General features: G+C 40.4%; 2 protein-coding genes and 1 pseudogene across 2 annotated transcripts in view; 1 reads left to right on the plus strand and 2 right to left on the minus strand.

Annotated features, from left to right (window-relative positions):
• Positions 1-25371, minus strand: part of sec24d (SEC24 homolog D, COPII coat complex component) — a 79177-nt gene that overhangs the window by 41762 nt on the left and 12044 nt on the right. The window lies entirely within an intron of this gene.
• Positions 5199-19242, plus strand: LOC119419821 (synaptopodin-2). The gene is made up of 5 exons (XM_037687556.1): positions 5199-5363; positions 5454-5507; positions 7790-7941; positions 9664-10418; positions 15030-19242. Exons 1-5 carry the CDS (start codon positions 5199-5201, stop codon positions 18749-18751), a joined length of 4848 nt encoding a protein of 1615 aa, XP_037543484.1. The 3' UTR covers positions 18752-19242.
• On the minus strand, positions 20497-20595 carry LOC119421181 (annotated as a pseudogene).

The following is a 25371-nucleotide window of genomic DNA, read 5'->3' on the forward strand; positions in this document are numbered from 1 at the left end:
GTAGTTTAAGCTTCTTTCTGCATTTTCAGCTTCTTGTTTTGCTAATTTCATCTATTTTGTAGCTAATGTCCTAAATTTTGTGCTAATTTCTGATTATTTAAACTTAATTCAACAAATATGTGTTTTTATGCTTTCTTCTGCTAATTTAGGGTTGTTCTTCCATTTCAGCTACATTTCATCCTTTTTTTTTAGCTAATTTCAGCTGTTTTTCAGCAAGTTTGGCTGCAATAAGCATTCACACTGCATTTTAGCAGGAAATACAATTTCTTTAATTTTTGTTGTTATCAAGTTGATTCACCATATTTCTTCTCAGCAACTTGCCTTAAAAGTATTCCCCCAAAACATTTGGTGGATTTGAGGAAAAAGCTCACACCGTGAGACTGGAAGTGAGCTAAAAGAAGTGGCTAACAAACTAATAGCATGATGCAGTCAACAAGTTTTACTTCTTGTCTATCGTTGACATGTTGGCTAAAGAAATGTCTGTAAACCTGCTAAAACCGATCATTTCTTGTTGTTGGTACAACATCCAATAAACTTTAGTTTTATGCCAGTTTTAGTCTAAAACTTGGGGCCGCTGCAGAGGGACCAAAGAGCCACATATGGCTGCAGAGCTGTACATTGCAGACCCCCAGTCTTTACTTCAGCATACATTTGGCTGTTTTGACTATTCATATTTAAAAACATTTAGCTCCGGTGGGAATACAAAATCTTCCCATAGAAATACATTAACACCTTTAATTTCATCAATTTTGATGAAGTCCACTTCAGCAGGCTTGCCTCTATTCTTGTCGTCCTATACAATTTTTTAGCATTTAGCTACTGCCATGCTAATTTTAGCCTTCACCAAATGTTTTGCTAAACTCAGCTTTTAGATGTTGGTTGTAGTATTTTTAGCGTTTAGCTATTGTCTCGCTCATGTCTGCTTCATCTACTACTTGCTAATAGTTTTTCCTTTATTGTTGGTTTTGCTTTTTAACGTTCAGCAAATTAGCAATTTTTTGCTTTTATCTACATTTTTGCCTGTTTTAGCTTTTAGCTGTTGTCTTACAAAATTATGTTTTTAGCTGCACTTTAGCTGATATTAGTTCTGAGGTACTGTTTTGCTATTTTAGGTGGGTTTTTTTTCTTTTTGCCATTTTTAGGTTTCAGCTTGGGGTTTGCAGATTTGATCTTTTAGATATTGTTTTGCAATTTTTTGCTTTTGCCTTTGTTAACTTTAGCTTTTAGCTACAGTTTGGCAAATTTTAGCTTTATGTTACTGTTTTGCTTATTTAGTTCTAAGCTACAGCTTTGTTACGTTTAGCTACAAATTTGCAATTGTTTGCTTTTATTTATGTTCTTGCCTTTTTTGGCTTTTAACTATTGTCTAGCTAATCTTTGTTTTAGCTACAGTTTTGATACCTTTAGCTTTCAGGTACTGCTTTGTTCTTTTGGCTTTTCGTTTATTTTTTACCTTTTTTTTAGTTTTCAGTTTAGCAAATTTTTTGCGTTTTTGTCTACAGTTTAGATCATTTTCATTTAACTAAGCTTCAGCTTTTATTCCAGTTTCAGCTGTTGTTCAGTACGCAGTGTTTATAGTGCAGAACATCAAAGAAACCGTCCAGAGGACCTGACTGAATGTTGTTGGATTTTCTACCTGGATTATTGAGCATGAATTTTGATGTTTTGAACCACTTTGGCTATGGCTGCCTCAGAGGAGTTGATGGGGGAGAGGGCGGGGCCCAGAAACCATCTCATCATCATCAAACTTGTTGGTCCACAAAGTGTGAGTGTGCTGCTTGTGGGACTGAGTTTGTTGTGGCTCTTTGGACTGATGAAGTCCTTTGGATGAAGGACAAAACGTCTCAAAAAAACAAACATCCAGAGGACCTGACTTAACTTTGCTGGGTAGTCCATTTCTGTGTTTCCTAAGGTCGGTTTTTGTGGCAGCCATCTTGAATTGAGTTGACTCCAAAATATATACAGTTGTAGATGTTCACCTAGTGATAACAGTCTAATAGTTTTGTTCAAATTGTGATATAATTTGCTAACAGGCACGTGCGCGCAGTCACGTGTGTTTACATTATCACTCCCCTTTCGTGGCGCAGGCAATCGGACATTAAAATTAAATTTCACTCACACGGTGTTACCTGCAAGAAGCTGGAAAGTATTTAACAAAAACATGTGGTTTTTTTTTGTTTTTTTTAGCGTGATTGCTTCGAGCTATGAAAAGCTGGAACTACCCTGAAGCATGTGCACACATCATTTTAATGCTTCCTGTGATTTTCTGTAATTTAAACACCTTGTAAAAAATAAAACACTCAAAAAAGTAGGAACACCAGGGATGCAGTGTGTTGTATTTGACGTCTTTTGTAAAAATGATATCTAGCACGATCATTTTCGTAAAGTTTCTTCAGCAGCATTTAACTGCGGTCATCTTCAGGATGATAACTCGCAAAAAGAATAAATAAATAAAAGATTTTGACTTGAAAAGCTGCAAATTTTAACCGGGACTGAAGCAGTGATGGCCGTCTGTTTAACATTTGCCTGACCGCGTGTTTGTTTGACTCGCGGGAGACGACGACAAACATTTTCCCTCCTTTTTTGGATCAGTTATCGTGACATTCCAGACAGATCTGTCCTCCCTGAGACGAGGTGAGAGTCCAGATGAACAGATGCGCTGACTGCCTTATAGGGCTTCTTTAAACTCTTAAAAACTAAAGAACACAGTCAGGGGAGTTTATAAAGAAGTTGCCAGATTTAAAACATGACTCAGAACTATTAATGGGTTTATTGTTCTGCTTGTTTTAGACTCAAACATGTCTGTTTAATGGAAATAAGTCTGTTTTTGTTTCCTAAATGCAAGTGAAGGAGCAACGGTTGTGACAAACCTCACAAGAGAAGAGTTTTAATATGGTTTTAAAATAGTAAAAGAAATATCTTCTGAGCCTCATTTGAGAATTAAAAAAGCTACATGTTCGCCCTCTAGTGGTGAGGTGTTCTTACTACAAGGTTCCATATTGGAGCTACAGAATTGACAGCAGTGATGTTGCTTCAAAGCTTTTTATTTGTGTTTTGTGTAAATATTATTAAATAATTAACTTAATTAATATATTAAAACTATTTCCATCAGACTGTGAGTGTAAAGTCTGATCAGGCAGCATTCTGCAGGCTGTTTTGGTGGGTGTCGATGTTTTTGCCTGTGTGTAGATGTTAAGGTTCAAGGGTCTTTATTGTCATTCACATCACATGTGGTGCATGAGATGGAACTGTGTACCCAAGGTCCCAGTTACACCCCAAAATAGCAAAAATATAAAGTATAAAAAGAAACTATACAAGGATTTAAGATATGTGCTAAACACTATTCATGTAAAATAATGTGGTATATTAAACAGCAGCCCGAACATGAGTCTGTAGTGAGCAGATGGGTATGAATACAGCAGCTTAAAGTCAAGAGATCAGCAGCTTTGATAATCATCAACAGCACAGATAGGTCACATACAGTATCACCAATTAAAGTGACATTACAATGATTTTTCTTTTCTTTTTTAATTATTATTATTATTATTACAGTGATTTTCCTGATTAGGGATTCATGAGTCTAACAGCTTCAGGGTAGAAGCTGTTCCTCAGTCTAATGGTTCTACACTTAATGCTCTTCAACCTCCTTCCTGAGGGGAGCGGGGCAAAAATGTGTGCTGAGTGAGTGGGGTCCTTCATGATGCAGGTGGCCCTCTTCCTGCATCTGGAGGTGTAGATGTCTGTGATGGTGGGGAGACTGACTCCAACAGACTTCTGTGCAGCCTTCACCACTCTCTGCAAAGCTTTTCCTTCTGCAGCTGTGCAGCCTCCATGCCACACGTTGATGCTGGAGCACAGGATGCTCTCCACAGCACACCTGTAGAAGGAGGTGAGGACTGAGCTTCCCAGTCCAGCTCGCCTCAGCCGCCTGAGGAAGTAGAGTCTCTGATGAGCTTTCTTGATCAGGCTGGTGGTGTTGTTGCCCCAGTTAAGGTTGTCATTCAGGTGCACACCCAAGTACTTGTAGCTGGAGACCACTTCCACCGCAGATCCTCCTGAAATCCACAATCATCTCCTTTGTCTTCTTCACATTGATGTGAAGGTTGTTCTTCTTGCACCAGCTCTCCAGGTGTTCCACCTCCTGCCTGTAGCTGGACTCATTGTTTGTGATGCATCCAACTACCACTGTATCATCTGCAAACTTTACAATGTGACAGCCTGGATGAGTGGGTACACAATCTTACGTGAGCAGAGTGAACAGGAGAGGGCTCAGCACACAGCCCTGAGGGGACCCAGTGCTGAGGGTTATGGTGGAGGAGGATAAGTTATGGATCCTCACAGACTGCAGTCTGTCGGTTAAGAAATCCAGGACCCAGTTGCAAATGGAGGGACTTAGTCCTAGTGTGAGTAGTTTGTCCATGAGGGTCTGGGGAATCATGGTGTTGAAGGCAGACGTGAAGTCCACAAAGAGCAAACGGATGTAGGAGTCCTTTTGCTCCAAGTGGGTGAGAGCAGTGTGGACCACAGATGAGATGCCATCCTCTGTTGATTGATTCTTGTAGTATGTGTACTGATGTTGGTCCTCACTGATGTCGATGGTAGCTTTGATGTGGGTCATGACCAGTTTTTTTAAGCATTTAGCGACTATCGAGGTGAGGGCTACTAGCCAATAGTCATACAGTCTAGTCACTGCAGAGCTCTTAGGAACTGGGATGATGGTGGCGGTCTTCAGGCAGGTGGGAACAATTGCCAGGGTGAGGAAGGAGTTAAAGATGTTGGCCAGCACCTCGCAGAGCTGATCGGCACAGTCTTTCAGCACCTTCCCTGAGATGTTGTCTGGGCCAGTGGCTTTGTGAGGATTAATTATCCTGAAGGTACTTCTTACTTCAGCTTAGGTCACGCTGAGGAACTCCTCTTCAGATGGTGGGATGAGTCTGGTGCTGTGTAATCTATTTGGGACTTCAAAGCAGGCATAGACCCACCAGGCAGTGATGGGTCCCTAGGGCATTCTGCACCTCTGCTTTTGTAATTTTTGATGCAATTAATGCCCTTTCACATGCTCTGTGGATCCCTGGATCTTCCATACGTATTTTGCTTTGGCCCTCTTAATACCAGCAGTCAGCTCTTTCCTTGCCATCCCCAGTTCTTGTTAGTCGCCAGACCTGAAGGCAGTATCCCAGACTTTCAGGGTATGGAGTATGGACCTCTGCGTTCAACCAGGGTTTCTGGTTCGGGTAGCACTTCACAGTCCTGGTGGTGGTGACATCTTCATCACACTTACTAATGTATCCGAGGACAGCAGATGTGTATTCCTCCAGATCCAGTTCTCCCTCATTTACAGCAACCTCCCTGAAGATCTGCCAGTCTGTGCATGCAAAACAGTCCTGCAGTACAGAGTCACTGTCGCTGGCCCACACAATGATGGTTTTCTGTGTTGCTCTGGAATGTCTCAGTGGGGGAAGGTAGACAGGGGCCAGAAAGATGGAGATGTGGTCAGAGAGGCCATGGTGGGGACAAGGTACGGCTCTATATGCGTCTCGTATGTTGGTATAAACACGGTCTAACGTGTTATTTCCCCGTGTTGATATGGTCACATGCTGATAAAATTGGCTAATTTTTAGCAAATGTTAGCAAAATACCTAATTTTTATGAAATTCTCCCTGAAAGTAATTATTGGATGTACATCTACAACCAGTTAACTTTTGGAGTTGACTTAGTTCAGCATGGTTGCCACAGCTAATAGACGTGATTGTGCACAAAAATTGTTGCAACTCTGTCATTTTTACAAATACTGAGCCGAGCATAGGTGTGGAAGTAGCTGAGGGTCACCCCAAACATTAACTGTGAGCATAAACTGAGACCTTGATGTAAAGTTTTGGCATGTGAGCTGACTTATTTCTAGTCTGAATTATTTCAAAGAAAACAAACACAGAACTCCTAAATATTGCTCTGGAAAACAGTCTTTTTGTTGCAGTGGCAGTGAGCGCAGATTTCTTTACAGTACTGTCTCTTTTTTTTTACAATTACTGTCAAAGATAAATCTCCTTCCTGTTTGTATTTTATACCCAACGTCCTCCTAACACATCTCTTGCTGCATATTCATTACCTGTGTGAAAATAAAGTGATATTTTACACCCACAGCTGTTTAAGTGGCCTTTTGTGTAGGATTTATGGTGTTCTGCCTCTTTATTAAAATCCTCTTATTGATGAACCATTAGGCTGCAAGAACCAATTAGAAGGAAATGAAACCATTGGTCGTAAAGAAGTGCCCTTTAACCGGATCTCCTCTGTGCTGCTCTATAGCTTCTATACACAGATGGAATTAACCCCCCAGCTGCCCTTGGGTCAAAATGACTCTGTTTTAAGAGTGAGGCCTCGAGGATCATTGAGTAAAACTTGCCTAATTTATGATTTTCATCACAATCACTTTTAATGTTCTGTGTTTTTACTTCACGAAGACACAAGTCCTGACAGCTGCTAGGTTGATGTGGACACTAGAAAAATGGTTTTGCAGTTTGGACAATCATGCAATCTGGATCCAGCTCCAATAATGATAATATTTATATATCCTATTTGAGTGTCTCAATGGCAGTACATCACACACTCAAGTAGACACTGTCTTCACACAAAAAAGCAAATTTTCAGAGCATTGGTAGGCATTTTGACTATGCACTCCTTAGAACACTGTGACCTTGAACTAACCATAACATTCAATGTTATTCAGACTAAACATGTCTGGAGACAGTGGCGTTGACAAAAAGACGAGTCAGAACTGGAAGTGGCAGAAATGAAGATGTTGAGGTTCTCTTAGGAGTGACAAGGATGGATAAGATTAGGAATGAGATCATCAGAGATACAGCACAGGTTGAACAACTGGGAGATAAAGTTAGAGACCAGACTGAGATGGTTTGGACATGTCCAGAGCAGGGACAGTGGTTATACTGGTGGAAGGATGTTAGAAATGCAGCTGCCTGGAAAAAAGATAAAGAGGAGATATATGGATGCAGTTAGAGAGGACATGGAGGTAGTTGGAGTGAGGACAGAGTGAGATGAAGGATGACTCGCTGTGGTGATCCGTGAAGAGGGAACACTGTAAAGAGGAAGGACAAGCCCAAAGCCTTTTAGTTTATTTGTGATTGTCCAGACTGCTACATTTTCAGTGTCACTGTCAATTCAAAATGTTGAAGAAGTCCTGTTAGTTAGTGATCTTGTGTTCAGTAGAGCCATCCGAAGCATGGTCAGTCGAGGGGAAACGAAGCACGTCCCAGCAGGTAAGGGTTCCTAGGATTCACACTGCCTTTTGTAGGACCACGACCAATGCCAGACAGGTGGATGCTCCCCTCGTGCATCTGAAGGACTGGGAGGGGCAGCAGGCTCAATCCAGCAGTGACATCTGGATAAGAACGGGTGCCAAACAGAAGAAAAATCTTCTAATGAAGAGCAGAAATCAGCCTGCATAAAACATTTTATGACATTTTTTGCCATAAAGCTGGCGTCATCTTGGACTGTCTGTGTTTTCGCATAAGATTTGTTTTTGTCATTTCCTAAACTAGTCATTCTGCTACAGCCTTCTGTAGATAACAGCTGATTGACTTTCCTTGAATACTGATCACTTGTACTGGTATTTACCTTTAATGGTGACTAGCATTTAAAACATGCTTTACTCTGGCGTCCCGTTGCCTCTGTCTGGGGCTGTGTGAAGGTTGGCAGATGTCACACTTCGAGTATCTCACTTGTTCTTTTCCTGAATTCATATTTTAGCTGATCTGACTGTTTCTGTTCTTCACAGCTAGAAGAAGGTGGTCGAGCCTCTGAGGCCGGAGTCCAGGAGGGGGACGAGCTCGTGTCTATCAACGGGGAGCCGTGTGCTGATCTTACCCTCTTACGAGCGTTCGCTCTCATCGAAACGTCAACCGACACGCTGCAGTTACTCGTCAAAAGGTAGCTCTACGGGTCGTTTGAGGGGTTTTGTAGTTTGTGTGCTCTCAACAAAATATACGTTTAAAAAAGTGCATTACGTCTCATATTCTTTATTTGCTTCTCCATGAAACATAAGATAATATTAATCTGTGAAGACAAGCTGACAACGATGACAGTCAACTTGGGTGAGGACCACCGTAGATAATAGAGCTGTGGAAACAACAACTTTAACTCAGTTAGTATTTAAATAAAGAGCTAAAGTTTCCCATGGTTTTGGCTAAGAATCCTTCCCAACCATCTCCAAGCTGAGCGTGAGAAGACTATGCAAGATTTTTTTTTTACTTTGTCATATCAGGCAATAGACGAAATTAGCGTTGTTGAATTTATTTTTCCTAAGAACATCACCACTGCTCTTGCCATCGACCAAATTAAACAGAAAGTGTCTTTAATTCTTAGAATGATATAAAAGCAAAAATAATGCTCCATTGTTCATCAACAAAAATTAGTAAATCATGTCATCTGGAGCAGTTTCTTTAAGTGAAAAACATTTCGTCCCACATCCAGAGGACTTCGTCAGTCAACCAGATCGGTCCCATAGGTAGTCCTCAGGCTGTTTCTGTGAGTAGCAAGTTGGCCATCTGGCATAAAACATTTTATTGTTGCACTTGATGATTGATTGTTTTGCATGTGTTAAATATGGTGGCCCTGATGTGTAAATGAACAACATTTGAAAAAAACAGAATTACATTAAGCCAAAGCAGAAGTAGTGTTTTTTTTGTGTGTGTGTGTTTTTTTTTTTTTTTACTTATTAACAACATAAAACAGATCAATGTACAGTACACACACAACGGAGTTACAGTTAGCAGGCTAGGTATTACTAATGCCGCGCCAGGAAAAATAAAATGTATGCCAACAAAATTTGATTACCTAGAAGATCCTGCTGAGATTTTCCAGCGTCATATCTTCTTCTTTAAGCTTGAGCAAAACGTAGCTCTCCATTTCTACAGGCTAAAGGCTAGCCTGCTAACTGTACCTCCGTTGTGTGTACTGTACATTGTTCTGTTGTTCTGTTTTATGTTGTTAATAAAGTTGTTGTTTTTTAATCACACACAAAAAAATCTATAACCACTACAATGTGATTCAGTTTTTTCAAATGTGATTCCAGCCACTTCCGCTTTGGCTTAATATAATTCTGTTTTTTCAAATGTAATTCTGTGTGTACTGTACATTGTTCTGTTGTTCTGTTTTATGTCGTTAATAAAGTTTTTTTGTTTTTTTATCACACACACACACACACAAAAATGCCACTTCTGGTTTGGCCTAATGTAATTCTGTTTTTCAAATGTGATTCCGACCATTTCCGCTTCGGCCACTTCTGCTCAAATGTTGTTGTGTTTTTGCTACGTTTTTAAAAAAAATTTTTTTTTTTTTTTTTTTTATGTAATTCTGTTTTTTCAAATGTTCATTTACACCTTAAGGCCACCATAGTTAAAAGCCTACTTCTGAGATTCCACAGGCGGTTTGACTTGAAACACAGCGGTGAAGGTTACCTATGGGACAGATCTGGTTGGCAGGCCATAAACTGAGGAAGTCCTCTGGATGGGGGACGAAACATCTCTCACTTAAAGAAACTGGTTGAGACAACGTGATTTAACTTTTTTTGTTGTTGTTATCTACCTGGATGATTGAGCTTACAAACCTTTTTCTATTGTTCATCGTTTTCCCCCCTCTTTTCTCTGAAAGATACCATTTCATCCCGTCTGAAGACTGTGAGTCTGAAGGGACATGCCGTGGTGAGAGGATCTCCTCAGGCGAGGCTTTAGAAAGCACCACCCTCCACATCTTCTCCTCAAAGCACAGGTCCAATGTCTCAGGGGAGCTCTACACATCTGAGACTCAAAGAGAGGCCTGCTGGGGGGAGTTGGACACCGACACAGAAGTCCCACAGAGAACAGATCTCCATTTATCTGACACGTTGGGAGGCCATGAGCTGGTTTTTAACAAATATAACGAAGAAGTGCGGCGGTGCTTCTCCCCTGGAGAACTGGTGGAGCTCCAGGTGTCCCTGTCTGAGAAAACCTTTGACGACGAAGGCTGCTGTTCCTCCCTTGGGAGTGCTCGTGGGATAGAGGGGGAGCTTTCCAACAGAGAGGTGGTAGAAACCAATCACACCACCTCCATAACATCACACTACCTGCCATGCCCCGTCAAGGAGCCGCTCAGGCAGCTTGGAGTGGTGGTCCGCTCCCCGTCAACGCCGGACCAACCGGAGGTCACCCTGCAGCAGCCATCAGAAGCATCAGGAGAAGGGAGGGGCATCCTGCGCGTGGGTGGCCCCGAGGTCAGTGATAGTGACGGAGAGCAGTGCGAGGGTGCTCCTGGATCCTTCACCATCTCCTTTGAAATCCCATCAGAGGAGGCAGTGCGGGGAGGACAGCAGGACTCGGATTCTGACGGGGATCAAGAAAAACCCAACAAGCACCGGGCAAAGCACGCTAGTAAGTAACTTAAGAGATGTTTCTGCTTGAACCGATGAGCATTGCATCAATAAATTGCATTTATGAACATGTGTGCATTCCAAAGCCTGATGTTCTGTGTGTGTGGGTCTAAGGCTTAAAATAGGATGTGTCTTTTACTGCAGTTGGAGGAGGCAGCCCATTCCTTTGAGTGAAAGCAGATACAGCTGGTGTAACTGGACGTACAGCATGGCAGAACCAAAATGCAGATATTTAACAAAAGCTTTTGAAACTAAAGGTTTAGTGTTCTTTAAAGGAATGGATTTCACCTGCTGCCTTTCATGTACCAGTTTTAAACTTAGATCGCTTTATGTTGAGAAAAGACAGTCATTGCTATTTTAGTCTTACTTTGAACTAGCATTACTCACAATCTCATGCAGTACTATGATGTGTTGCATGGTTTGTTGGCGCTTGGAATATGTGACGTGAATGACTGTCAGCTAATATTTCACCAATTCTTTGCTCATTGGGGACTGCCTACTAAGGCAGCACCTATTATTATCCACCTGACTTATAGTGTTTTTTAACTTTATATCTTACTCTTCCATCAACTTTAATGCAGCCCGAACCGCAATATGTACCCCCACAGATGTTATATCAAAACGACCGGCTTGGCACCGTGATGTGTGCTATTACTTTTACTGACGTTTCAAGTTACCATGGCGATGTAATTTGCAAACAAAGACGTCATTTTTCTCATTCAAAATGTCTGCCGGAACGCAACAGCTTCTAACTGCTATACCTCAAATCATTATTTGATATACTGAGCTGAAATTTGCTCTGGTCGTAGCTGAGAGCGGGTTTTCATACATCCCTAATGCAAATCAAAATAACAAGATGGCCGCCTGAGCTAAAAAGGAAAAATACCATAAATCAACTAATTATTGAGCTCTAGAGCTAAAATTTTGTGTGGTGATAGCTGAGATTGTTTCCCAGCACATACTGAATCCAAATAAAAATCCAAGATGGCCGCCTTAGCTAAAAGGGAAAGAATATGATAACTCAGCCATTTTTAGTGCTATTAGTTGAAATTTGGTATAGTGGTAGATGAAAGCGAATCCCAACACATAGTACTGTCCAATAAAAATTTCAATTGGCAGCAGCCTGGCAGTCCCTGTCAAAGTTTCTCCAGGAAGATATAGCCATTTTTCTGTAAGCTAAGGACAGTTAGATTTATAGCCATCTTGAATCAGCTTGACACCATATGGTAATCAGCTGGAAGTCTTCAGCCAATAATTATTTTCTGGGAGTTTGATTAACATCTGTATACAGTGGTTCATGGGGTATTGTGTTAACAAATAAACAAGGTTGATTCCAACAGTTAATGCCAAGGGTCGACGTTAAAATGTATTGCCTCATGTTGTTCTCGATGTATGTGTTGGAGGCAACTCTCAGCTACTGCCATCTCAAGTTTTAGCTTAATATCTGTGAAACTGACTGTGTTATGGTCCGTCGGCCATGGCAGCCATCTTGAATTGGAATGACTCCAATTGTAGATATACATCCAGGGACTACTTTCTGATAGTTTCATTAATTAGTTAGTTGGTTCACAAGAAATTTAGCTAACAAACAGATTAAGTTAATTCCCATACAGTAGGTAATGGCAGAATCCCATAATAAAGCCCATAATGGCAGAACTCATCAGGTCGAGCTCAGAGTAAAAGTTAGGGATCTGTCATTGTTACTACCACACTCAAAATTATCCCAAAACTTGTAAAATTGTGTCAGTCCTCTAACTGTTTTTGCTGGAGCGGCCATCTTGAATTGGGTTGACTCAAAAAACAAACAAATGCACAGATACTAGCAAAAACAATAATGCTCCAGGAATAAAGAATAACAAATTTAAAGTGTCTTGATGGTAAATATGGACACCGAGGTGCTCCTCTGAGCTCTGGAGAAGACATAAAAATAACACCAGCGCCCTGATGATGCCTGCACAAGTTGCTCTTTGACGGACACCAGCATGTGCTCCTCTGGTCTGTTACTTGATCCTTTCAGACGGGGTGCTTTAACTGAGCTGAAAAAGTGAGCGTGTTGCTCACTCCCGTTGTCTCCTCCACCTTCAGGTTAGTCCAGCAGGAATATTACAAAGTAAGCTTGTTGGATTTTTATTATTGGATTGTTTGAGAGTGGCTTTGTCTTGTGTTTGGCTGATGTCGAGGTAAAAAGGCAACCGTACAATTAAAGATCCATAAAGACACAATTTATTGCCTGCAGTCTATTTTGTCACTTTGTGTTCTGGGCTTGTTTGTTGAAATGAATGAGTGGTTTAATCTAGAGCCTTCTCAGTGAAACAAATGAGGGTATTATAAATGGGTCAGAGAATTTTATTGCTAGTTTATAGGTCAATATGTTATGTACAGCTAAATAAGCACGTTAAAAATAAGTCTGTTACAAATACAAAATGTAAAATGTAGCTAAAGGCTGAAAGTTTTGTTGGTAAATAGTGTTTAGTTATCATTTTTTTTTTTAAATCATTACGGTTACAACAAAGTCCATGCTCAATAATCCAGGTATACAATCCAACATTTTTCAGTCAGGTCATCTGGACAGTTTTTGGCCAGATGACCTGACTGAAAAATGTTGCATTACGGTTACAGTTTATTTTGCGTTTATACCGGCTCAGTGCATGATGTAACTTGGAATTAATTATTTTTCATGGTTCCCATTTTAACGTTGAGTTTATTTTTATTATTGTGTAAATGCTAACTCGGAATTCACGCTACGGTTTATTTTCTGTTTTGTTTGATTTTTTTGTGCATTTCTTCTGCATATTTGCTCTATTTTAACAATTTGTATGTCAAAATGTTTCTCACGTTCGAGAAATAAGTACTGCAACATTTGGTTTTTGAAACTTATACTAAAGATTCAACGTTATTTACCTACATTTTCTTCACCGATATACATCAAGATTGCTTCAATTTCTTTAAAAAAATTTAAATTGGAAATCTGCCTCAGAGAACTTGTTGCATATTTGATTATTTATGCTACTTTTAGTTTTTAGCAATTCCTCTCATTTTGGGGGGTCTTTTAGCTAGCATCTTGCTACTTTTAGCTATTAGCCAATAGTCTTCTACATTTACCTTTTAGCTTGCTTTTTGCTATTCCCTTTTTGATGTTTTAGCTTTTGCTAAATTAAGTCAAGTCAAGTCAAGTCATCTTTATTTGTAGAGCACAATTTAAAACAGATAAACTTTTAGTACTTTTTTTTTTTTTGTATTTTGCTACTTTTGCCTGTTAGCTAATGTTCCGCTTGCTTTACCTGTTAGCTAGTGTTCTGATTATGTTAGCTTTAACAATTTCACAGTCATTCAGCACTCGGCATTCACTGCACTTTGGCAGAAACTGGGATTTCGATAGTTTTTTAAACTTGCTCAAGTCCTGAAGAAGAATTCTGCACGTAATTGTAACATGGTAAAGTTACTTGTATTCAGGGTAAAGTAATACATAACTTTCCACTTTTATAATTTAGCTTATTAAGGTTGTACGTTAAATTGCTTTCAAATTTTTTGCTCAAGCCAGCGATTAAAGCGATGAAACATGCCAATTGGCAGCATGACGGCTCAGTGGTTAGCACTGTTGCCACACACAGCACAGCAAGAAGGTCCTGGGTTCAATCTCCAGCTGGACCTGGGGTCTTTCTGTGTGGAGTTTGCATGTTTTTCTTGTGCTTGCGTGGGTTTTCTCCAGGTACTCTGGTTTCCTCCCACATACCAAAAACATACATGATAGGCTACCTTCAGGCCCAGGTCTCCCTTGCAAAAGAGATCTGTGATCTCAATGGGATTTGCCTGGTCTAATAAAGGTTACAAAATTAATAGAACCTCCTCTAGTTAAGGCTTGGGGTGCTCTGTTTCTACTTTGTATTATTCTGCTGTACAAATAAATATACATTTTGTTGTTTTGAACTTTTAACCTTCTGGTTGCCCTCCTTTCATTGTGGCAGGTGATAATCTAATGCCTGTTTCAGTTTGTACGTTTGTCTAATAGATGAATGAAACTCCTATTAAGTCGTTGTTGGATGTACATTTATGTACGGATTAACTTTTGGGATCAACCTGATTCAAAATCACAGCTATTTGACATTATTCAACACAAAAACTCAGTCAATTCTACAGATACAAAGCTAAAATTTGGCATGGTGGTAGCTAAAGTTTACACCTAAAACATAACCCAAGCTCTAAGACACGGTGCAAGGCCTTTGTTTAGACTATTAACTGTTAGAGTGCATCCTGTAAACTCATGAAATACAACTGATTATCTTTTGGAATTGCGCCATTTCAAAATGGCCACCAAATCTTTTATACCTAATTAAACACAAAAATAACTCGTTCCTATTTACAGATGTTGAACTAAGCATGGGTGTAATCATAACTGAGTCATCCCCAATATAGGTTTTGACAGATTGCACAAGGTCTTTGTTCAAAATGTTGACATACAAAGCAACATGAAATATACAGTCCTTTAAGAATTGATACTTTTCATTTAAGTTAAAATCCTTATGAGAGAAAATGTGTTTAAATTCAACATTTATGTAGTTTTTTTTTTTTTATCCGTTTTAAACACAGAACTCTTTTTGTCTTCTCTACACAGGGCTGAGGCGAAACGAGAGTCTGTCCGAGAAACAAGTGAAGGAAGCCAAGTCTAAATGTAAACGTATTGCTCTTCTTCTTTCGGCTGCACCACCAAACCCCAACAACAAAGGGGTGTTGATGTTCAAGAAACATCGTCAAAGGGCCAAAAAATTTACGCTTGTGAGCTACGGTACAGGAGAGGACGAACCAGAGTACAGTGACGAAGAGGAGGAGATTTGCAGTGACAACAAACTTGAATACCTTGCTGGTGAATTTACTTTCGAAGCTTCCGCTGATCCTAAATTAGACAAACCTTTTCTTTCTCATGCCCCACATAGTAAAGGCGTGATAACGTTGAATTTGGACAAGAGTCTTCTTGAAATTGAAAGTGGCATGAATAATCAAACAGAGCTGGAATGTTTGCCTGAAACCAAAGGCAAGGGTGCCTTAATGTTTGCTCAACGGCGTCTGAGAATGGATGAGATTTCTGCTGAACATGAGGAACTAAGGCGCCAAGGGATACCTGTGGAAGGCCTGCAGGAGACTGAGAAAAAAGCAGCAGAGCACGCTTACATGCAGTCTGCAACAGAGGGTCATGCGTACATGGATGTAAATATGCACCAGCAAAGCCAACAGCACTATCAGCAATATCAAGAGCAGCAATACTATGAGCAGCAACAGAACTATCAGCAGCAACAGAACTATCAACAGCAGTATCAACAATATCAGCAGCAGCAATATGAACAAAGAGAATATCAGCAGCAACAAATGTATCAGAACCAGCAAGAATATCGTCAAGAGCAACAGCAAATGCAGCACTATTCTGCAAACATCAATGGCACGGTCCAGCATCAAACCAATGAAGTTCAGAGTTCCTTCAGCAATCGTACTGCAAAGCCTTTTACAGCAGAAAACATGGTGGCGACCCATTATTCTCATGCAGCAAGTGGGACCAACCAAGATGTGGGGCAAGGAGAGCAGATAGCTTCCCGTGACGAGCGCATTTCTACTCCTGCAATCAAGACGGGCTTGTTAGACTCGAGGAGGAAGACGGTTGTCAAACCTATGTTCACATTTAAAGAAGCCCCCAAAGTATCACCGAACCCTGCACTGCTGAATCTTCTTAATAAGGGTGATAAAAAAGGCTTTGAGTCTGGACCAGATGAAGATTATCTTAGCCTTGGGGCTGAAGCTTGCAATTTTCTTCAATCTCAAAGAATTAAACACAAGATTCCTCCACCAGTTGCTCCAAAACCTGTGATCAACCCCACCTCTCTTCCTTGGACCTCTCAGTTAGAAGCACCCAACCAGGACATGCCTCAGTGTGCTGAAAATAGTCTTTCTACACCTGCTCCACTCCCCACATCAGAGACTGTCTCTGTTCTAAAACTAGATCCAACCCCTGCACCTCCCCCTGAGCCTTCCACTCTTCCTGCAGCCCAGGACAATCCTGCAAACACCAACACAGCAGAACAACCTGTTTGGACAGTTTCTGAACAAGAGGCTCAACAGGAGCTTCCACAAGTGACGGCTCAGGAGGCAAATAGTCAGGTGAACTCTGCTCTGCAGTCTGAAACTTCTCAGATGTTGACCTGGGGAGCAGTACAAGCACATCAACAGTCTTCCTGTCCTTGGCAATCAGCACAGATGCAGTCTCAGAACCCACCACCACACCAGTCTTCATCACAGCCACCATGGGAAACACATCAGCCTACTCAGAACCAAGCACACCTTCAGCAACCCCCAAATACTTGGACCCCTCAAAGTCAACCATCCTGGACTCAACCAGAGCAGCAAGCACAAAGCCATGCAAATCCTCAACCACCCTGGGTTCCACCTCAAGAACAACCACAGTCTCAGGCACAGGTTCAGCCACCTTGGTCACACATGAAGGAAGAGCCACACTTACCACAAATGCAGCCAAGTTTGGGTCAAGTTCAAGAACCACTGCAACCACAGCCCCCAAACCCATGGACTCAGCAATCACAAATAGACTCTCCACAGCAACCACCATGGGTGCATGAACCTCAGCAAAAAGCACAAGCTCAACCTCCATGGGTTCAACAGGCTCAGCCTGAAACACACCCACAACCACCTTGTATTCAGCAGCAACATCATCCAGATTTACCACAGTCATGGTCAAAGGCTCAAGCACCAGGTCAACCTCAACCACCTTGGGTCTCGGGTCAACCTCCGCAGCAACCAACTTTTAATGCATGGGCCCCATCACAAACCCAAGTTCAGTCTCAGCCACCATGGATCCATGGAGCTCAAGTACAGCCTCAAGTACAGGCTCAAGTTAATTTGAATCCATGGGCACCTGTCCCTAATCAAGTCCCATCCCAACCTTTATGGGCTCAGCATCCTCCAGAGCATGGTGGTCAACAACACATAAATTCTTGGGCTCAGGAACAAAATCAGCCCCAACATCAGCCACCTTGGGCTCAACCAGTTCCTTCCCAGCCCACAGCTCAACCAAACTGGCAACAGTCAACGCTAAACCCTTCACAACAACCACAAATTAATATGTGGCCTCCAGGCCAGGTGCAGCCTCAAGCCCCAGGACATGAATGGAGACCACCGTCACAGCAAACACCTTTAAATGTTCCCACGTCTACAGTGAACATTCAACATGTCCCTACATCTACATTAAATATCCAACCCTCCCCTAAACCTTGGCTTGCACCACTAAACCAAACCCCTCCACCTCCTCCCCAGCGAATGCATAGTTTTACAATTGGACAAAAAGTTTCATCACCTATCAACCCAATGGCTACAGTCTTGAATCCTAAATCCACCCCTGGTTCAGCATATGAAATGCCACTGGTCAGAGGGAAAGGAGCTGATATGTTTGCGAAAAGGCAGTCTCGTATGGAGAAGTTTGTCGTGGACTCAGAGACTGTGGAAGCGAACAAAGCAAGCCGGTCGACGTCACCAGCTGCTTCCTTACCAAATGAATGGAAATACTCACCCAATGTACGTGCGCCACCTTCACGATCATATAATCCTATTCTGTCCCCTTTTTATCCCCCAGCAGCAACAAAGCAGCCTCCTGCAAGTAGTCCTGTAACCAAAACAAAGAAAAAAGACCAGGAAAAACAGATGCCTGCTCCTAAACCTCTCAATGTGATAGATGTCATGAAACATCAGCCATATAAATTAGATTCTTCACTCTTTATCTTTGGTCCAGGAGCAGAGCCTGCCAAGCCCCCTACACCAAAGCCTAGTTATTCACCCCCTAATCCACTCCCAGAAAGTCAACCAATTAGATATGAACAAATGGCTCCGGTCCAGGAAACTGGACCATTCAATGCCCCATATCCCCAGCAAGCCTATGGGATACCCATGCAGTCTGTAATGCAAGATGCCCAGTATCAGCAAACCCAAGCTCATGTTTATCCTTATCAGCAGCCTCCAGGTGGTTTATACCAGCAAGAATATAACCAGCAGTATCAACAATCTATCCCACCAGCTTATCATCCCCAAGCTTATCAGCCCTCAAACGTTCCCTACCAACAATCAGTCCAGGCTGCTTACCAGCCTGCCAGTAGCCCTCCCTATCTGGCAACTCCATCTGTATCTTACAAACCACAGCCTACCAGTAGCTACATTGTGCCTAATTTTCCTGTAGCTGCCAGGCCTGAATCTGCATCTGGTGGCAGCACTGCCCCCAAACCCAAGTTTACAGCTAACAAAAGCTCAGCTCAGGTGTGGAAACCTGCAGCTGTAGAAAAAGAGTGATACGTTGTTAAATTATGACAGCCTTAAAGTTGCATTCAAGCGTTTGTGCTCTTGAAGTACACTGCCAAGTGGAACATTCTGAGCACACACTATAAACATTATTTTCAACAACTCCTCACTCTGCTTGATTTTGGTATTGCTTTGTAAAGAAAAAAGAATTGTTTAACTTTGGCAGTGATATGAAAAATATCTAAAGTGGTGATGGTACAGGAATGTAGAGAAGCATTGTGCTCAGAGTGAATATGGTAAAGGGGGAAAGAAGAATTGAATGTTGTCAGACTGTGAAAGACACAAGTTGATTTATAATAGCAACGTTTTCAATTATCAGTTGATTTGAACCAAAGTAAGCAAATCACATTAAATGGATATAAATAAATATAAATGGATAAAAGTAAAAGAAAATATTTAAAGGGGTGTGGAGTACAAGAAAAGGATGCAGGGTGTAATAATCTGACTCATTTTGAACTGGCAGGGAAGCCAAGTTACACACATTTTAAAACAACTTTGGAATTTTAGGACATGTTTAGATAAAAACAAAATGACCCATGACCTTAAATGAGTATAGTCTTGCTTTAATATTAAAAAAAAATATATATATATATATATTCTGTATTTTCTGCCTTTATTGTAGCACCTCCTTATTAAGTAGGCTAGTTTTATTTAAAGCTTTTTAGCACCTGTTGCATCATGTTAGACACTATATTTAAACTGCCTTGTGTCAAGTCCAGATCTGAGGTCCACATGGTAGGTTTGAATTTCAATCCAAGTTACCAAACTACCTTTTAGTCATCCTTGAGGTTTTTCTAGTTAAATTCACATATTGGGCTTACCTTTCTTGTGTTTTCATACATTTTTATATATTTCAATGAGCGGATCAGAATTGATACAAAAAAAGAATTGTAAAAATTCTTACAATTGTCCGATAAGGAATGCTCACAAATGTACTTTTTGGTACAAGGCTGTCTTTTGTTGTATTTTCTTTTTTGTGTTGTGTTTCTCTTTATTGTGCACTTTATGTATGATTCACTGCAGTGCCATTAAACTATCTTTTATCCTTGTTTCATTTCCTTTCTTTTCTCCTTTGAGCATGAGTTTATGGTTTCTTCTCTTTGTTTTTTTGCTGTTCATCTTGGAAATATTCCCTACTTCTCCACTTAGAAAAATGTAGCCTGAAAAGACAGAAATTATTTCACATCTAACTTACTTTTACTTTTATAAGAGAGGCAAGTACTTGAAAAGCCCATTCTTGCAGAATGCTAGTATCTTACTGGGCGGTGACTATTCTCAGTTTTCAACTGGAATCTCACCTAATTGGTTCTTACATCACATTTGCAAATATACATAACTGCAATTAAATTGCAATGTGCCTGCGGCTGACATGCAATTTTTATTGTTGTTGCAGTTTAGTCTTAAAGTGTTTTAATTATATCTAACATTGGTTGCACGTCATTCACATTTTTCATCTCTTACCAGTCACAACTTTGTTCCATATGTTGCCAAACCCTCATAGAGCTTGCACTTTCTGACTCGCTCAATATGAGAACAACTGGCGACAGGTTTCTGTTTTGAGAGAAAATTTGTTGCTCACATTGAGCGTGTTCAAAAGGGGGACAGGGTTTGAGATTGTAGCATACAATGGCAAAATTAGTTCTCTGCATTTAACCTATCACACGTGAAATACATCCAGGTGGAGCAGTGAGCAGGCCTAGGTCAGCTGCTCTACCTCTACCCCATCTTGGCCCTCCTAATAAGGATTGCCTTACGAATTTGCATGTTGCATCCTTTTACAGGGGCCATGCTATTCTTCTCTGTGTAATCCCAGTACGTGTGTTACCCAAAGTGGCACAAAATTCCAGCAATATGAGAGCAAGGCCCCGTGACACACATGAAGAGATCGAAAACCCTCACAAATGTTTTGAGACACTTTGGAAACTCCCTCATAAATACAGTTTACCAGTTGTCACAAAGTTACAGTCTATGAGATACAGGCTTTATCAGTTGAGAGTAATTTAATTGATTCTGGAGAGGCACTGGGGGAAAAAAAGGCATATTTCTTTATTTACAAAAGGGTAGGTGGCTGAGTGGTAAGAGCAGTCGTCCTTCAATGAGAGAGTTGGGGGTTCGATTCCACCAGCAGTCACAGGCTGAAGTGTGCCCGGGTAAGACACTGAACCCCTCATTGCCTCTGATGTGTGTCCCATCTGTATATAATGTGATCTAAAAGCACAGCTTAGTCTTTGTATAGATTTAGTAGAGTGCTGTATGAATGGGTAAATGAGGGCACAGAGTGTGTTGTAAAGCAGGGGTTCTCAAACTTTCTGGGTTCAGGGACACCCCCCCCCCCCCAATAACCCTCATGTTTATTAAATAATTTTATTCAATTTGTCGGTTTAATGCAATGAAAATATTTGTGTAACATAAATACTTAAGACCTGCTCTTTAACAGTGTCAATACAATTTTTATACTTTTAAACATGGGGTATTTTTCATTCAAGACACAATTAACAAAATGTTTAATTTCTACTTCCAAAAATTACAATTTTGAGAAAATCAAGAGTATCAAAAACACTTTAAAACTTTACCTATTCACATATTGAACATACTCGTAAATGTATTTCCACTTCTCCAAATTATTACAGAAAACTGAACAGAATCATAACCGCAGTAGTAAGGGGCCGAAATGAGGTAGGGCAGCCGACTTGGGACCAGAAAGTCACGGTTCGATTCCCCAGCCATTCCCACATGTCGTGGTGTTTCTGAGCAAGACACCTAATCCTTAATTGCTCCTTGGGCATTTACATAGCTGCCCACTGCTCCATCTGGGTGTATTTTATGTGTGGTGTGTTAAATGCAATTTTGCCATTGTATGGGAACATACAATGATGACGAGCTCAAATTTCCCTTTCTTTCATACCAAGTAACGGCTTAATTTGTAAACTGAATGATGCTGGAACGCAAATAGCGGGTGGGCCAGCGGGTGGGGTGGGGGCACAGGAGGACTGGGAGTTCGCTTCTCCAGAGGCTCACGGATCCCCGTGGATCTGGAGACTCCAGTCACGGATCCCCGTGGATCTGGAGACTCCAGTTTGAGAACCACTGATCTAAAGCACTGATTAGTCTTTGTATAGATCTAGTAGAGTGCTGTATGAATGGGTAAACGATGACACAGATTCTAGTGTAAAGCACTTTGAATATCTTGTTAATATAGAAAAGTGCTATATAAGTCAATTTACCATTTATTTCTTACCGTGGAGTCTAAATGACACATTGCTTCATTCAGCTGTCTCTACCTACGCCTGGCAAAACTTCATTGTTATTGCCTACTGGCTTATTCCTTGTGCATATTTATATCATCGTTAGGAAAGAGTCCTATACTTTTCCAACATGAGTTTTAAATTGATGTGATTGTGTGAAACACTACAGTACGACTGTGCACAAGTTTTAAATCAGCCCCATTTTTTATTTGCCTTCTAGGTGTCAGGTTTTCTTGTAATCTTTTTAAGTGATCCTAATCAATATTAATTCAAGCTTTCTAAAAGTCTTTTACTTTGGCTGCGTTTTCACTCATTTCTTTGGACTTTAAATCGTACTGCGCAGTGTTCGCTTAAAAAATAGAAACGTGGGAGAACAAATGAAGTGTCAGGTCCAAATACGTGTATCAGACAGTGGTGTCAAGACATGTTTGTGCTGAAACAATATTTATTCCCCTAACACTGTGTTCTTTTTGTATTTCATATAAACTAAGGCAACAGCTAGAAAGTTACTAGCTAGCTAGTCCTTCAGTTAGTTACTAGCTAAAGAGACAATTTAAAAGATGTCCTTTGATAGACTGTTTCGTACAACAGAGATTTATTAATTAATTTGCATTAGATGTATCAGTCTTCACTATTTTTTCATAAAATCTATAAAAAAAAAAGGACAAATGTCTTTGTGACAAGCAGCTAACAAATATAGGAGCTAGCAAATTTCTAGCTAGCTAGTACTTTGGGTAGTTATTAGCTAAATAGTCCATTTAAATGATGACCTTTGCTAGGCTGTGTGTATAACAGTAATTATTCTTTTAGTTGAATGAATTGAATCAATTAAAATAATCAGCTGTTATTCAGTTTAGCTGTTTGGGAATCAGCTAGGCTAAAATATTATTTTATATCCATGTTATGTTCTCTTTAATATTATTTTTATATTTTCAACAAAACAAATGGAGGGAAATGTGTCTTTGTGACAACTGCTAGTATCAAAATAACTAGCTAGCAAGCTATTAGCTTGCTTATACGTCTTTGGTCAATAAAGCTAAACAGACAATTTACAATTGTTTTTGCTCAGTTGGCTGTTATGTGACACAACATTGATTAATGTTTTGAGTTTAGCTGCCTTTTCATGACTGAATTTGTTAATCAAAGTTACATGAATTACCAAAACACTTTCCACTGAAAATGGCTGGACAAAAAAATGTGAGGAAAAATTAGCCAAAGTCAAAACGTATTCTTTAAAAATTTTCTGAAACCCTAGATGTTGACTGGTTGACTTATAAAATACAAAAAAGTCTAGCATCGTGGAAGCTAAATATAAAGAAAGGAGGCATCAGGGTTATTTACATTACAAAGCATTAGCTAATATTTCAGATGTTAAATTTAAAAAGACAGGAAGAAGTCTCATAGAACCAAAACATGACCAGAATGTCTTCTAATCAACTCAGTCTTTGCTTCATTTATTGCATCCTTGCAACTATTTTGAGCCTACGATTTTTCTTCTCTACAGATTTATTATTCTATAACTTCGCTTTTTCCCTTTCTCTTCTTTCTTTACCTTTCTCATCATTTGCTAATATTACACACCACTTACCAGAGGATGGCAGTGCTGCCTCATCTTCAGTTCAAATACATTCAGTAGGTTGTATTGGGATCAAAGAGACTGTACATGACATTTGAGTATCTTTTTTTTAATATGTCAAAAGATTATTTTAGCACTAAACATTTAGTAGCCACCCATACATTGCAGTTTTCTAGAGATGGAGTCATATTGAAAACAAGCTGCATGTGTTGTGTTCGCCTCATGACCCAACTGTTTGGAGACATGCAAGAAGGGCAAACAAGTTCAAGAAGCTTACAGCGGAATGGAAGACTAATCTACAATAAAATTAAAGATAACAAGTCATGGAGCTTTTGTTTTGTCTGACTAGTTTTTAACTTGATTTACATTTCAAATTGAAGTCATAGAGTACAGTAACTTAAAAAAATGTGAATAAGAGCTTGTCATCAGTTTTTGCTGTTTTCTATTTGCAAGTCAGCCAGACAATAATGAGCCTTTACTAAAATAAATATGTCTGGATCCTTCTCTGCAGGCACTTGGCAGGAGCTACTCTCTTTCCCCACTAGCCAGGGTGCCATTCATGGGCCAGAAATCAGCTTCTGCTTCTTCTTCTCCCAAGACTCTGAGCCGATCCTCCGTAACTCATCCAACAAGGCAGACATCATGGCTGGAAAAAGGCTTCAAACCCCTTACCCCTTGGGAGGCAGCCTCCCGCCATCCCTTGGGCCTTGTAGAAGAAGCCTTTGCTTTCCAGGACCTCCAGCAATCTCTTGCTTCAAATGTCCATTTGGCAGCCCAGCGTAAAATGCTACCCGAGGTGCCAGCAGAGTGGAAGGCCAGGATTACTTACCAAGCACCGCAGAAAACCGGCAGCCAGACTTGGAGCCAAAGCCCCAGTCAGAGTCGAGCTCCGATTCCATCGTTTGTCTCCCCAACAAGAAGTCCTGCTTCCACTCCAGTAAGCCATGTTGGTTACAGGTCCCTGCCCAGACAGTGGCAGCCTCAAAGGTATGCGGCCGAGATAAATCAGAGGCCTTTGGTGTCTTCGTCTCAGAGCAAGAGTCCATCGGAAAGACAAACTTACAAGTCTGTGTACACTAGTAGTACCTGGAGTTGGCGGCGATAGAATAAAGCAAACGCGTTGCCAATTAAAGTTCTTGGTATTATCAAATTGGAATGCAAAGGAACCGAATACCTGATCGGATTCGCATATTGCTATTATTCTGGGTTTTTGTTTTGTTTTGTTTGAGATTTTTCAAATTACATTGCGCTGTTGGGTTTCAGATGAATTTGTTTACTTCAAATACAACAGTCGTGAGGAAAAAAAGATGACTGGGTGGTTCAGTTTATGTAAACTTACAGAACGGTGTCAGTGACATTTAGCTGAATGTTTCCTAAATGGAGTATTTTACAACAAATACAATGAACTTTTACCTGAACTGTGGTTTATCAGATGAGGAATTGAGTAAGTTGTTTTGAATGAAAGAGAGGCCGAATGGACATCATACATTCAGATTTGTCCTGCAGAAAGTGACAGTAAAAGTAGCTTTGCTGTGTTTCTTAAAAGATCATATGGTATAAAAGGTTCCTTACAATTCTTTTCAAATAGATTTTTTTTCCCTCACTGTCAATGTTCTACAAGGGTAGGCAATGAATAGTCATTTAAACCAATTTCAATTTAATTTGTCCATGAAAGAAGGGGGCTTGAAACCAGATCAAACACCAAGTTGGGAATTTAAATGTAGCATTTCACTTGGCTGCAACTGTTGCTGACTCAAAATTTACAAGAAAATTCTCAATTTTTTTAGTAG

Source organism: Nematolebias whitei, chromosome 1 (genome assembly GCF_014905685.2).
Source record: "Nematolebias whitei isolate Nwh7 chromosome 1, NemWhi1, whole genome shotgun sequence".
Taxonomy (NCBI): Eukaryota; Metazoa; Chordata; class Actinopteri; order Cyprinodontiformes; family Rivulidae; genus Nematolebias; species Nematolebias whitei.

Excerpts from the sequence above, each read along its gene's own strand:
- LOC119419821 (XM_037687556.1), top strand. The coding sequence starts at position 5,199 with ATGGACCTCTGCGTTCAACCAGGGTTTCTGGTTCGGGTAGCACTTCAC. Across the intron at positions 5,508-7,789 it reads ATGTGGTCAGAGAGGCCATG|CTAGAAGAAGGTGGTCGAGC; the intron begins GTGGGGACAAGG and ends TGTTCTTCACAG. Across the intron at positions 7,942-9,663 it reads CTGCAGTTACTCGTCAAAAG|ATACCATTTCATCCCGTCTG; the intron begins GTAGCTCTACGG and ends TTTCTCTGAAAG.